The 14,575-nt window shown below is 52.6% G+C and overlaps 1 protein-coding gene across 2 annotated transcripts in view; it reads right to left on the bottom strand.

Moving 5' to 3' along the window:
• The window catches only part of CDH22 (cadherin 22), a 74,944-nt gene that overhangs the window by 23,141 nt on the left and 37,228 nt on the right, over positions 1-14,575 (bottom strand). For both annotated transcript variants that reach the window (XM_024128543.2, XM_024128544.2), the window contains exons 5-6: positions 13,028-13,221; positions 7,001-7,254 (exon numbers count right to left, since the gene is read on the bottom strand). In XM_024128543.2, coding sequence (XP_023984311.1) covers positions 7,001-7,254; positions 13,028-13,221 — 448 coding nt within the window. The remainder of the gene's footprint in view (positions 1-7,000; positions 7,255-13,027; positions 13,222-14,575) is intronic.

Raw genomic sequence — 14,575 nt, 5'->3', positions numbered from 1 at the left:
GCTGCTATGCGCTAAGCCCTGGGGATAGAATGGCAAACAAGACAGATGACGTCCCTCCCTGCCTGGCATCTTGTGAGACTGATGTGATCTCACCCCATTTTGCAGATGGAGACACTGAGGCTCAGAGAGGAAACTTGCCAAGCTTAGGGCTGCCAAGTATGGTTGTGCAGGTTGTGTCCTGCACAGAGTTACCCGGCTGAAGAGGGGAAGTGGGGGTGAAGTCCAGCCAGTGTTCTGCTTGCCCAGCCATGTGTCCTAGCCCAGGGAGCATCTTCTCAAAAGGCGACTTTTTTCTTATTTACGAAAGGTGCCATACGGGCTAGTGATAACCCTGCCCAAGGTTGCACAGGGACTGTCACAGAATTGGAATCTGTACCCCAATATGGGCCTCTACACCCAGAGTTCTTTCTAGTGCATTGAACCATCCAAAGTGGCAATGCATGGAGTCTCAGGTTGCCTTTGCCCCAAGCCTGGCCTGTCGGATGTTTGGGTCCAAAGGAGGTAGATCCAGACTCTGAGTAGTGTCAGCTCAGCTGGAAGGAACCGTGGAGACCGCCTCCTGATTTGACAGGTGGGAGAAGTGAGTCCAGGAGAGAGCCAGGGGCATGACATAGCCTGGGGCTCCTGCTCACCTGGTCAGGGCTGGGCGTGAGGCCGGGCTGGTGGGAGGGTGCCCACCACCTTCCTGTTTCCCCTCCCCTCTCGGCTCAGACCTGTTTGCTCTCTTCTCCCTCCTCCTCGTCCTCCTCCTCCCAGTTATTCTTTTTGGTTCCCTCCTGGAAGGGAAGGGGGGGCTGGAATCTAAGTGGAGGCAGCTGTTCCCAAGGCCATGGGGCGGGAGCCGCGGGGAGCCTCCATTAACCAGCTAAAGACTTGGGGCTGCAGGTCAGTGTGGCTGCTGAGCCCAGGTGACTTTGTTCCAGCTCAGGGAGCCAGTGAGTGAATGGGAGGGAGGGGTGGGGGGCGTGGTGTGTGGTAAGGAGTGTGGCCTGGCAGACGTGGGGGGCAGCAGGGGACGCTCGTGTACCCCTCACGTGTAGGTGCAAGAGTGGTGTGTCTGTGTGTGGGTGGAAACTGTGTATGACGCTGTGTTGCAGTTGGAAGGTACAAGAGGCAGCCGCTCAGCCCTGGGTCTGGGTCTGGATCCACAATGTCCCCGGACAAGTCACTTCATCTTTGAGCCTTAATTTTTAGCAAAATGGAGCCGATTTTACTCCCACCTTGCAAGTGGTTGAGAGGATTAAGTGCCTAGCTAGGGGATAGGAGGCTAGTTGGGTTCCAGGAAAATGACTCCCTGAGTGAGAACTATTGTTATTCTAATGAGTGTTCCGAAATGTCTGGTAAGGGGGACACAGGTGACCCTTCAACCCAGTGTGTGGTCTGTGTGCCTGGGGGTGGGAGGCACCATGTATGGACATGGCAGCATTGCCAGCGGTCTGAGAAGGACAGGAGGCATCTGTGGTCTAGAAGGTTCTGCTCAGTTCTCACTGTCCTACTTCTCATTTGGTTAGCCAGGATCTGAAGGGCAGGAAGGGGAACAGCAGCAGGTGTGGGTGGAAGAGTGCAGTGACAGAGTGTGGGTATGTGTCTGCTTGTGTGTGTGTGTGTGTGTGTGTGTGTGTGTGTGTGTGTGTGTGTACGCTGTGTGACCCTGAGCGAGTTACTTAACCTCTCTGGTCTTTGGTTCCCTCTTAGAAATGGCGCTAATAATAATACCTACCTCACAGGGTGGTTGTGAGGATTAGACAAGTACTACCAATAAAACACCAATAAAACACTTTTAACAGCACTGGGCACCTACCACATGACGTATGGATTAGCTCTTATTTTTATTTGCTCAGCAAGACTTTGTGACAGGCCTGTGTAAGGGCTTCACATGCCAGAGCTCCTCCAGTCCTTGCAGATAACAGTCATCACTGCCGCTGCCATTTTACACATGAGGAAACTGAGGCTCAGAGAAGCCAGGTGCCTTGCCCTGGGTCAAAAGGGCTGGTTAGTGGCAGAGCCAAATTCCCAAGCCACGTCTGTCTGTCCAGATTCCCAGATCTAACTAAGATCACCTCCTCAGGACCAGCCAGGTATACCTGTGGGTGCTCCCACGCCCTGGGAACAGCACAAAACACTGCTGTTGTCAAGGTCAGGGTGAGAGAAGTGGGGAGGGTACTTCTTCCTGCCTTGAGTGCGCATGTGGGTTTTCTCCACATAAATATGTGCATATATAGCTCACACAGGAATGATAAATATGAAAGTCTGCAGATTCATGTGTGTCCAGGCTGCCCGGTGCTCCTGTGTCCGGGCTCGTGAACATACACATGTACATGCAGAAGGCTGAATGATGCGGCCCCCACCTGAGCTACTAGTGGGGGAAACTCTTCAGATGCAAAAGGGGCTGCTCCCCTGACCCGGGGATTCTTCTCTGCTCACCCCATTCTGTCTTCGACTCTTTCCTCTCCCCCAACCCTTTTAAAGCACACACTCAAAGCCTGCACATGACACCTAGAAATTTGTGTGTGGTTAGTTCTGGTTGCAGAATGAAGGGGAGAAACAGGTGTCCAGAGCACCGAGAAAAATGGTAATGTTCATTTCCTGAGGACCTATTATGTACCAAACACTTAATCCTCCCTCCAGTCCCGGGACCACCGAGCGTAGAACCTGGTCCATGATAGACATTTAGTACCTATTTTTTTGAATAAATGAATGAGGCAAGAACTACCATGACACCCATTTTAGAGATGGGAAAACCGAGGCTTGGAGTGGGTGCAGTGATTTTCCCACAATTCTACAACTGAGCTAGGTTTCATGATTCTAAAGCACATGCACTTTCTGCTGTACCCCACTGTGGACTGCAGGGAGGAAATGAAGTGTTCGCTCTCTCTCTGGTCCGGTGTGGGCTTTCCTGTTTTTGGCATTCCAGGAAGACTCACGAGGGGGCTGGGGCTGGTAGGGCTGGGGCTGGGCTGATAAACAGCCGGTCTATCTGCAAGGCTGCCTAATCCAGACATGGGCCCATCTGAGCCCTCTCCTCCTCCTCTCAAAAGCCTTCCAAGACTTCCCACTGCCTAGGGATAAAGTCCCACACCTTCATCTGACATTCAAGGCCCTTCACAGCTTGTCCCCAAGTGCACCCCCGACCTCACCTCCAGCCCACCCCCCTCACGTGAGCTCATCCAGCTGACCTCCCTGCCCCTGAACTTAACCTCCTGGCTCCATGATTCTGTTCCTGCCACCAGGCCCTCACTATCACTCCACCCTGGAGTGCTGTCCTCCCATTCCAACCTCGTCCTCTTCCTCCTTGCTCGGGGGCCATCCCTCCTTGGTGCCCAGAGTCCTTGGCCCTGCTTGGAGCTCCTTAGTCCTTAGCCCCTGCCTCAGCCCACTCAGGCTTAGATCTGTCACTAGATTCACTCACACGGGGCCCCAGCCTTCCCATCGCCCCCGTCTGACTCTCTGGGCCTCACGCACCGGTAAGGGCACAGTGTAAGGTTGGAAATAGTTCTGACTAAAAAGAGAGTCAGAAGCAGGAGTGAAATGGCAGGAGGCTGGACTCAAGAAGCAGACAATCATGGGTTAAATCTCATTCCTTCCCCTTTCAGGCTGAGTGACACTAGGAGAGTCACTTCTCCTCTCAGACCCTCAGTTTCTTCATCTGTAGAATGAGTTAACTACATTCTGAGGGCCAAACGCCACAGTATGAGGCATCTTCCACTCTCTCCAGTGCAGCGACTCAGAAAAATCACTCTGTACGTCTGTATTTCCCAGGTGCCTACTATGCTAGGCAAAATCTCCCAGGATACCACTTCATTTCCAGGAACGCACTAAGCTTGTTCCTGCCTCTGGACCTTTGCACTTGCTTTTCCTTCTACCTGGAAAGCGCTTCCACGCATCTTTGTTTGGTTGGCTCTCTCTTGACCATTCTGATGTGAACTCATTTGCCAGCTCCTTGACAATTTAAGCCAAAGTAGCCCCCTGTGGCCCCAATCCTCCTTATCCCATTACACAGTAGTCTATTTTCTTCATAGCTCTTATCAGCAATGATCCCTTTTAACCATTTGTTGATGTGTCTCAACAGCTACTTGTTGACTGTCTGCCCCGCCCCCCCCGCCCCCCCCCCCCGCCCCCCCGGCAACCGCCCACAAACTCCATGAGGGGAGGGACTGGGTCTTATCACCGTTTCCCCATTTCCTGGATCAGTGGCTGCATGACTCAATGCGTAGCTGCTGACTGAGTCTAGGACCTTTGGAACTGGGGGAGCTGGAATATAAGCTGGGCTCTGGGCCGCACATGTGGCCTGTGAGGACCCCTTCTCTGGCCTCCCATTTCCATGTCTGTCCCCTATGGACTGGGCGCTCCTCTCCAGCTCTGCCCTTGGCTGAGTCATCTCAGGCTTGGCTCAGGGCTGGCCATGGAGGAGGAGTTGGGTAAATGTTTGTCGTATGAAATTGGACCTGTCTCAAGCTCCTCACCGCCTCCACATCTGAGGGGCCCCAGGGAAGAGGCAGCAAAGAGAGATGAAAGGAGGTGAGAGCAGGTTTCCAAGTTGGCCCTTTCAGTGCAGATAAAAGCAGGGCGGGAAGGGAAGTCAACGGAGGGCGGGAGGGAGAGGACTGAGAGGGGGTGTGGAGAGCGGTACTGGGGAGGGGCCAGGCAGACTGAAGCAGGGGACTGGGAGGCAAGGATGAGGCTCCTACTGCAGGTTCTTAACTCCTCCCCTCCCTGGGCCCGAGTTTCCTGCCAAACATGGGTGACAATGCCCTCCTGGGAGAGGTCTGGGCTGAGCCAAAGGCTGATGGGGATGTTTAAAGACTGTACCTACCATTAGCAGGGATGGGAGGGCGGTGGGAGTTCAGAGGCAGTGGAGGGCAGTTTTGGCCTTGAGAAGGGTGGAGGCAGCCCAGGAGGCATTCTGGATCTCTGGACCAGTCTGAGCCCCTTGGCCTACCTTTGAGGCCCGTCAGACTTCTCTCACTAGCTCATCTCCCTCCGCCTCCTGTAGCTATCACAGTCTACTCTTTTCCAGGCACACCTACCACTCCCCTGCCTCCACATGCCTGCACCCGGGAATGGCCTTCTCTTCATAGTTATACCTGACCAGGCTCAGGTACCCAGCTTAGTTCAATTCCTGCCTCCTCCAAGAAGTCTTTCTAGACCCCTGAGGGTAGCTCCTAGTCTGGAAGTGCATGGGTAGTTAAGCAGGATGGCATCTTTGTGTCCTCACCTCGGGTTGCCATGTAAGGTTGCACAGACTGTGCACTGTACAAATCTGAGCCATTCACACGGATGATGGTGGGAATGTTACGCATCTGGAGTTATGTGATGCAGAGATCCTCAGAGTAACTTCCCTTCCCTCTTTCTCCAATGCTCAGCACAGAGCTAGGCACATAGTTGCCTGAGGGATCATTCACTGATAATATAACAGGGGTTTTAGGGAATAAGCAGGAAGCTCCAGGCTGTTTTCCCCATCCATCCAACAATGGCCATCCGCCCCACCCCGACCTTCTCCTCTGGATCACTTTCTATCTGACATTCTTCCAACCTGGGCCACGGTCAGGGACTCCCTAACCGCTGCAGCTCTCAAACCCTTCCTGGGACACCAACAGTGCCGCAGAATCCCCTCCCCCCCACCTGCCCCGCTCTGCCTCTCTCTGTGTGTCTGATTCTATTTCTTCCCCTTTCTGGCTTTCTCTCTCTGTTCTCCTCTCTGTTCCTACAGTACCAGGTAGGTCCCTCTGTCCTTTAGTTACTCCTGCCCTCTTTCCACCAGCTCTCCTCCTTCTCTGGTCACTTTCTCCATGAGCCTCTCTCTCTTCTCAGCCTTTCTCTGATTTTACATGTCATTCATTCACCATGCGTCAAGGAGTATCCACTGAGCGCTAGGCAGTGGGTGAGGTGCTGAGGATACAGCCGTGAACACAGACATGCATCTCTACCCTCCTAGTGTTTCTCTTTTATGGTGGGGGGGGACAAACGAAGTCATCAGGAAAATGGGTAGCAGGTTAGCTGGTGATGAAGGACAAAGGAAAATGGATACGAAGTGTGGGGACAGGTTGGGGTGGGGTTGACATTTTAGAAAGAGTGGTTGGGGAAGGTTGCACTGAGAAGGTGATGCTTGAGGAAACTCCTGGAGGAAGTGAGAGGACCAAGCATGGGGATATTAAGGGGGAGAACATTCCAGGCAAAGCGATCAGGAGCTGCAAAGGCCCTGGGGTAGAGGTGGGCTGGGTGGAGGCCAGTGTGGCTCAGCAGAGTGAACCAGGGAAGGAGGGTAATGGGAGGTGATGTCTGAGAGGTTACAGTGAGGCCACGCCGCATAGGGTCTGGGGGGCATTGCAAGGGTCTGCGCTTTTATCCTGAGCCCGAGAGGTGCCTTTGGAGGGCTTTGAGCAGAGGAGGGCCACGCTCTGAAATACATTTGGATGGGATCAGTCTAGCTCCTGTGCTCATTCTAGATCGAAGAGGGGTGAGGACAGAAGCAAGGAGTCCAGCGAGGAGGCAGAAATCCAGGTAGGAGAAAGAGGTGGCTTGGACCAGGGCGGCGGCAGCAGAGGAGGTGAGAAATGGTCCGATTCTGCTGATGTTTTTAAAGCAGAGATGACAGGGGTTGCTGATGGATTGGAGGGAGGTGTGAGAGAAAAACAGAACTCAAGGATGGTTTTCAACATTTTTGACCTGAAAAGCTGAAAGGATGAAATTATTATCTTTTTTTTTTTTTTTGGTGGAGGACAGAGGTTGAGCCCAGGTCACTGTGCTGTGTCTGTCACACCGGGTTCTCTCTCCTTATCCTTGTCTCTCTGCGACTGTTCTCTAACCTGTTTCCTTTGTCTCCTTGGCTCCGGGCCTGTTTCTCTCCATCTCAGTGTCCATCTCTCTCTCTCCCCTCCCCCCACACCACCTTTTCCCCCCTCCCCTCCCCACCCTGCCCCCTCCCCCTCCGCCCGCCGTCTGTCCGAGGGCGGTGGCGGGGTAGCAGGCAGCAGGCGTCGGCCCCGGGCGGGGGTCTCACCGGACGGGCCGGTTGGCGGCGTCGGGGTCCCGCGCCGTCACCACGCCGACCAGGGAGCCCACCTGCGCGTCCTCCTGTACCTCCAGGAGGCCGGAGGGCTGCTGGAACTCGGGGGGCTCGTCCACGTCGGTCACGGCCACGCGCACGATCGCCTGGTCGCGGAACGTGCCCAGGTCCGCGAAGCGGGGGTCCACGAACTTGTTGAGCGCCTCCAGGACCACGGTGTGCACGGGCTGGGACTCGAAGTCCAGGCGCTGGTGGGGAGGAAGCAGAGGGCCGGTGAGTGGGTTGGGGTCTGCTCAACACCTCCAGGCGGACAGACCCCAAGTCAGTGGGGATGGCCCCCGAGAGGGCGGAGCTGGCCCAAGGTGACAGTGGACTCAGCAGGGGCTCCAGAGTATCAGGCTTCGCCGAGGAACCGGCTGTCCAAGACCCAGACCAACCCTCTCTGGTTACAGGTGGAGAAAGTAAGGCCCTGCTGGGGACAGTCTTGTCCAGGGACACAGTGTCACGTACGGATACCCAGACTTCCTGCTACAGGGCACAGTAGGTTGGGGCATTAATTTATTAATTTACAAAGCACTATGTGCCAGTGTTCTAAACGTAGTGGCTCATCTATTTTACAACATCCCAAAGAGGCTTGTCTTATTATTATCACAGTTTACACATAAGGAAATCGAGGCCCAGAAGGCTCTGTAACTTGCCCAAGGTCGGCTCCCAAGTCCCAGGCCCATGAGAGGAAAGGCACTGGATCTGCTGCTGACTGGCTCTGTGTCTGCGGGCAATCTGTCTGGCCTCTCTGGGCCTCAGGTGGGAGGGTTAAATGACACGTTCCTGGTATATACCGGTGGCAGCTGCTAATGCGAGTTGAGCCTGATAAGCCTGGCTGCCTTAGAGCTTTCCTCAGAGATCTGGCTAAAGCCATGCTGAGCTCTGCTTCTCATCAGAGAGTGCTGGTGGGTGACCCACTGAGGGACAAGCTCCATGGCTGTATGGGTGCTGGCCTCCTAAGGACAATGCCTTAGAGCAAAGAGAAATTGCACTGGTGGAACCACAGGCACCTCCGTTACATGGTGGGGGAGCTATCTGAGCAGTAGGGGCCACCTTCCCGGAGACTTGCCCCTTGTGTAGGGACCCTCCTTTCCTCTCAGAACCTCCCATCCCCCGCCCCCTTCTCCAGCAGCAAAAAAAAAAAAAAAAAAAAAAAAAAAAAGAAGGGCTACCTCCTACCTCCTTCCTCCATCCTGTTGCCTGGGAAATCAGGATGCAGGGAGGCAGGCGCGGGCCTGGCCTGGGAGTGAGCGATGGGCTCTGGAGCCAGGTCATCAATCAGGCGGGGGCTCTGTTCCCTGAGCCAGCACTGACTCCACAGAGGTACCTCGGGCGTCACTGCTGGAGCAGGTGGGAGGGGGGCCCAAGAGCCAGGGAGGAGAGGGGGGCAGGAGAGAGGCAGCACTGTGGATGAGAGCAAATGCTGTGCTGGGGTCCCCAGGCTGGGCTTGGGGCCTGATTCTGTTGCTGTGTGATGCTGGGCTTCTCTGGGCCTCCAGTTCCCCATCTGTGAAATGGGCTCATCTTACAGTGAGGACAAATGGAGGTCAGAAGACTGAAAACCACTTAATGCTTAAAAGGGTGGATCCTGGAGCCAGACTGCCCAGACCCATAGCCCTACAACTGCTCTGTGAGATGCATGACCTTGGATGCAAATGTCTGAAGTTCTCAGGGCCTCAGTTTCTCATCTATAAAATGGGCAATAATAGTACTTCAGAGGGTCATTGTAGGAATTAAATGAGTTAATACACGGAAAGCAGTGGAAGGACTCCTGGCACTCTGTAAACACTCATTATACGTATTAGTATTATATTATTATCCTTGTTGAAGAAACTGGGAGTTTTCTCTATCCTCAAGCCCTCAAGGCCAGGTAGAGAGTTTGCTTATTGAGTGAACGAAGGGCCGTCGGGGGACAGATGTTCCTGTGGGTCCCAGAGGGCAGAACCTGGGCTGACAGGAGCAGATTTAAGGAGACAGATTCTGGCTGAATGGGAGGAGGAAGAGCTGGACAATGGTATGGAGTGAGCATCCCATCCCCGGGCATGTACAAAGGCCTATGACCATTTGTGGGCCAGGGCAGGGGATTTAGACCTCCCATGGGACAGCAGGGTTGGAGCGGACAGGCTCAAAGGCCTGCGCAGCCCTGAGTTGCCAAGCCCGTGACTGTCCTGGAAGATGGATTTTTGCTTTTTTATTTGACCTCCGTCCGCTTTCCCTAGGGCTTGCTGACTTTGCTGTTTTAGCTTCTGGTTCCCAGGCTGGCCAGTGGGTGAGGAGGCTGTTAGACTCAGGAAGGAAAGCACTTTGGGCTCACCAGACCTGGGTTCAAACCTCACTCTACCCTTTACAGGTGTGCTCTTGGGCAGCCCTTTTACCTCTCTGAGCCTCTGTTTTCTCACTTGTAAAAATGGGCATAATATATTTCCTTCAGAGGGGAACATGTAAAGGAAAGAATGAGTGTGAAGGGCCTGGTATGAACTTGAAGTAGCTCAGCATAGTGTTGAAGAGCACAGATTCAAATCTGGATTGAATCCGGGCTCTTGACAACTAGCTGTGCAACCTTGGACAAGTCACTTAACCTCTCTGTGCTTCATTTTCCCATTTGTAAAATGGGAATGACACATCAGCGTCTTCCCAGGTTGGTCCAGAGTTTCCAGAGAGACTTAATCCCTGCAGTGGAGTGGGGTGGGGATATTTGGCCACTCAATGGCCCCCCTGACCCTGCTTCCCTGGGGCCTGCCTCCCCCATCCCTCCTGGAGCAGCCCCGCACCTTCTGCACTACGAGGATGGCCTCCTGAGTGTCGCTGTCTGTGGTGACCTTGAACACATGGCCGCCGCTGCCGCTCTCCTCCCTGAGGTGGTAAGTCATGTCTGTGTTTTCGCCCACGTCGGAGTCCTCGGCCTTCACGCGTCCCACGGCTGTGCCGATGGGGGCTGACTCCTGAATGCTGAACTGGTACATCTCTGTAGGGGATACAGCTGTGAGCAGGGATGGAGTGGCAGCCCCTCCCCCAGCTCCCACCAGCGCTAGGGGAGAGGAGGGGGGTGTCTCAGATGGGCTTCTTGGAGGGCAGTGTCTTAAAGGCGCTCCCTGCTTGGCCAGGACTGATGCTGGGAGAGGCGCGTCCTCTGCAGAAATGTGGGATGCAGTGCAAAGAGGAGGGTTTTAATTCTCACCCTGGCTTTATTCTCTGATTGATTTGGGAAAGTGCCTGCAGTTCTTTGGGACTCAGTGTCCCCATCTGCCCAGTGAAGGGACAGAGGAGCACAGTGATCAAGGCTAAGGCTCTAGAGTCAGTCCCAGCTGTGTAATCCCAAGCTTTGGTTTTCCTCATCTGTAGAATGGGAATAATAACAGTGCCTTCCTAACAGCACTGTTCATCCTGCAATTAACTCAGATGATGATGCATGTCAATTGCTTAGCATAGGGCCTAGCACCTGGTAGCTACCCAATAAATGGAACAAACTGCATTAGAACAGTGGGGCTTCGTGCTGATTTTTTGTTGCTGTTGATGTTAATGGTATTGGTTCCTTCATTTCCACATATTTATTTAGTATCTATGATGTCCCAGATGCAGCTCTATGCACTGGGGTTCCAGCAACAAGCAAAACAGACCCAAATCCCAGGGCTCACAGTGCTTTCCTCTTAATGGAAGGAGAAGGACACTAAACAATCACATCAGTAAAACAGTATGTCAAATGGTACTTTGGAGAAAAATAAAGCTGGGAAGGGAAATGGGAGTGATGATGAAGGTGTGTGTGGAGTTTTAAATAGGACAATCGAGGAAAAGATGACATTTCTGCAAAAGTCTGAGGGAGGTGAGGGAGTGAGTCAAGCACATATTTCAGAAGGAGCATTCTAGACAGAGGGAACAGCAGGTGCAAAGGCCCTGAGGTGGGTGCAATGCCTGGCGTGTTTGAAGAATGGCAAGATGACCATTGTGGCCAGAGAAGGTGGGGAAGCAGGGGGAAACCAGAAGGAATGAGGGTCAGGTGGGACGCAAACAGCTCCCTGCTCTCCTCCCAGAGCCGAGATGAAGGTGAGGGTGATTTGCTACATGATGGGCCAGCAGGGGTTGTGGAGATGGGGATGTGTCTCTTGGGACCCCCTCTGGTCTGGATACCCTTGTGTGGAGTGGCTGCCTCTGATTCACTGTCACATAAACAGCCGGGGTGGGGGGGCGCTTTAACACAAGCTGACCTTGCTGCTCCCCTGCCTTAATCCTTGCCATAGCTCACCACTGCCCTTGGGATGGAGTTGTACAAGCCCCTTGGCCTGCCCTGCAAGATGCTTGCTGCCTGGCCCCTGCTGACTTCTGCAGCCTCATGCCCCCAACCGCCTACCCTAACTTGAGCTTCAATCTGGCTGAAGTTCTTGTAATTCCTTAAGGATGACTTACTCTGTCCCACCTCTAGACATTCCCTCTCTTTATTCTCCTCTCTGCCTTCACCTCCCCTGTTCCTACTCTTTTTTAGTCTCACTGAATATTACCTCCAACAGGGAGGCTTCCCAGACCTCCAGGCTCTGTTCCTGTGTGTCTAGGGCCCCCAAGCTCATCCCATTGTAAGGATTAGTGCATTTCCCTATCATTTTCTGTTTATTCTCTCTCCCTCTCTCACTCTCCCCCTCCCTCCCTCAGGGGTGTGAGCTCCTGCAAGGCAGGGACCACATCCCTTATTCATCAGGCATTCACGGTGCCTGGCAGAACACCAGGCTGTCACATAAATGAAATGTGTGAGTGACTAGTGAGTGAATGAATGAAAAGCAGCATGAGATACTAGTATACACTCACCAGATTAACACAAATGAAAGAATCTGACAGTACCAACTGTCGGTGAGGATATGGTACGATGGACACATGCATTTCTTCGTGGGGGAAAACAATTTGGCTTTATTTAGTAAAACTGAAGATGAGTTTATTCTGCTTCTCTGTACACTAGAGAAGTGTATGCAAAATGGCACTAGGACACATGCAACAATGTTCAAAGTAGTATCCTCTATAATAGCCTCAAACTGGAAACAACCTAAATGTCCACTGACAGGAGAATAGATAAATCATGGAATACTATACAGCAGTGAAAATGAATAAATTATAGCTACAAGCAACAACATGTGATTTCACAAACATAATTTTGAGAGACAAAAAAGCAAGACACAAATCATTTGTATTGTGTGGCTCCATTTAGATAAGGTTAAAAAACATGAAATTAAACTATAATGTTAGGCAATGCCTACATGGTGAATCAACCCTAAAGGAATGGATAAAGAAGATGTGGTATATATATATATATATATACACAATGAAATACTACTCAGCCATAAAAAAGAATGAAATTTTGCCATTTGCAGCAACATGGATGGACTTACAGGGCATTATGCTAAGTGAAATAAGTCACACAGAAAAAGAAAAATACTGTTTGATATCCCTTATATGTGGAATGTAAAAAATATAACAGGGCTTCCCTGGTGGCGCAGTGGTTGAGAATCTGCCTGCCAGTGCAGGGGACACGGGTTCGAGCCCTGGTCTGGGAAGATCCCACAGGCCGCGGAGCGACTGGGCCCGTGAGCCACAACTACTGAGCCTGCGCGTGTGGAGCTTGTGCTCCGCAACAAGAGAGGCCGCAATAGTGAGAGGCCCGCGCACCGCGATGCAGAGTGGCCCCCACTCGCTGCAACTAGAGAAAGCCCTCGCACAGAAACGAAGACCCAACACAGCCAAAAATAAATAAATAAATAAATAAATAAAAATTAAAAAAATATAACGAACTAGGGAATATAACAAAAAAGAAGCAGACTCACAGATATAGAGAACAAATCCATGACACATCAGCGTCTTCCCAGGTTGGTCCAGAGTTTCCAGAGAGACTTAATCCCTGCAGTGGAGTGGGGTGGGGATATTTGGCCACTCAATGGCCCCCCTGACCCTGCTTCCCTGGGGCCTGCCTCCCCCATCCCTCCTGGAGCAGCCCCGCACCTTCTGCACTACGAGGATGGCCTCCTGAGTGTCGCTGTCTGTGGTGACCTTGAACACATGGCCGCCGCTGCCGCTCTCCTCCCTGAGGTGGTAAGTCATGTCTGTGTTTTCGCCCACGTCGGAGTCCTCGGCCTTCACGCGTCCCACGGCTGTGCCGATGGGGGCTGACTCCTGAATGCTGAACTGGTACATCTCTGTAGGGGATACAGCTGTGAGCAGGGATGGAGTGGCAGCCCCTCCCCCAGCTCCCACCAGCGCTAGGGGAGAGGAGGGGGGTGTCTCAGATGGGCTTCTTGGAGGGCAGTGTCTTAAAGGCGCTCCCTGCTTGGCCAGGACTGATGCTGGGAGAGGCGCGTCCTCTGCAGAAATGTGGGATGCAGTGCAAAGAGGAGGGTTTTAATTCTCACCCTGGCTTTATTCTCTGATTGATTTGGGAAAGTGCCTGCAGTTCTTTGGGACTCAGTGTCCCCATCTGCCCAGTGAAGGGACAGAGGAGCACAGTGATCAAGGCTAAGGCTCTAGAGTCAGTCCCAGCTGTGTAATCCCAAGCTTTGGTTTTCCTCATCTGTAGAATGGGAATAATAACAGTGCCTTCCTAACAGCACTGTTCATCCTGCAATTAACTCAGATGATGATGCATGTCAATTGCTTAGCATAGGGCCTAGCACCTGGTAGCTACCCAATAAATGGAACAAACTGCATTAGAACAGTGGGGCTTCGTGCTGATTTTTTGTTGCTGTTGATGTTAATGGTATTGGTTCCTTCATTTCCACATATTTATTTAGTATCTATGATGTCCCAGATGCAGCTCTATGCACTGGGGTTCCAGCAACAAGCAAAACAGACCCAAATCCCAGGGCTCACAGTGCTTTCCTCTTAATGGAAGGAGAAGGACACTAAACAATCACATCAGTAAAACAGTATGTCAAATGGTACTTTGGAGAAAAATAAAGCTGGGAAGGGAAATGGGAGTGATGATGAAGGTGTGTGTGGAGTTTTAAATAGGACAATCGAGGAAAAGATGACATTTCTGCAAAAGTCTGAGGGAGGTGAGGGAGTGAGTCAAGCACATATTTCAGAAGGAGCATTCTAGACAGAGGGAACAGCAGGTGCAAAGGCCCTGAGGTGGGTGCAATGCCTGGCGTGTTTGAAGAATGGCAAGATGACCATTGTGGCCAGAGAAGGTGGGGAAGCAGGGGGAAACCAGAAGGAATGAGGGTCAGGTGGGACGCAAACAGCTCCCTGCTCTCCTCCCAGAGCCGAGATGAAGGTGAGGGTGATTTGCTACATGATGGGCCAGCAGGGGTTGTGGAGATGGGGATGTGTCTCTTGGGACCCCCTCTGGTCTGGATACCCTTGTGTGGAGTGGCTGCCTCTGATTCACTGTCACATAAACAGCCGGGGTGGGGGGGCGCTTTAACACAAGCTGACCTTGCTGCTCCCCTGCCTTAATCCTTGCCATAGCTCACCACTGCCCTTGGGATGGAGTTGTACAAGCCCCTTGGCCTGCCCTGCAAGATGCTTGCTGCCTGGCCCCTGCTGACTTCT

This window comes from Physeter macrocephalus, chromosome 14 (genome assembly GCF_002837175.3).
Source record: "Physeter macrocephalus isolate SW-GA chromosome 14, ASM283717v5, whole genome shotgun sequence".
Classification (NCBI taxonomy): domain Eukaryota; kingdom Metazoa; phylum Chordata; class Mammalia; order Artiodactyla; family Physeteridae; genus Physeter; species Physeter macrocephalus.
Note: the sequence above shows the minus strand (reverse complement) of the source record. Positions and strands in the feature narration are given on the sequence as shown.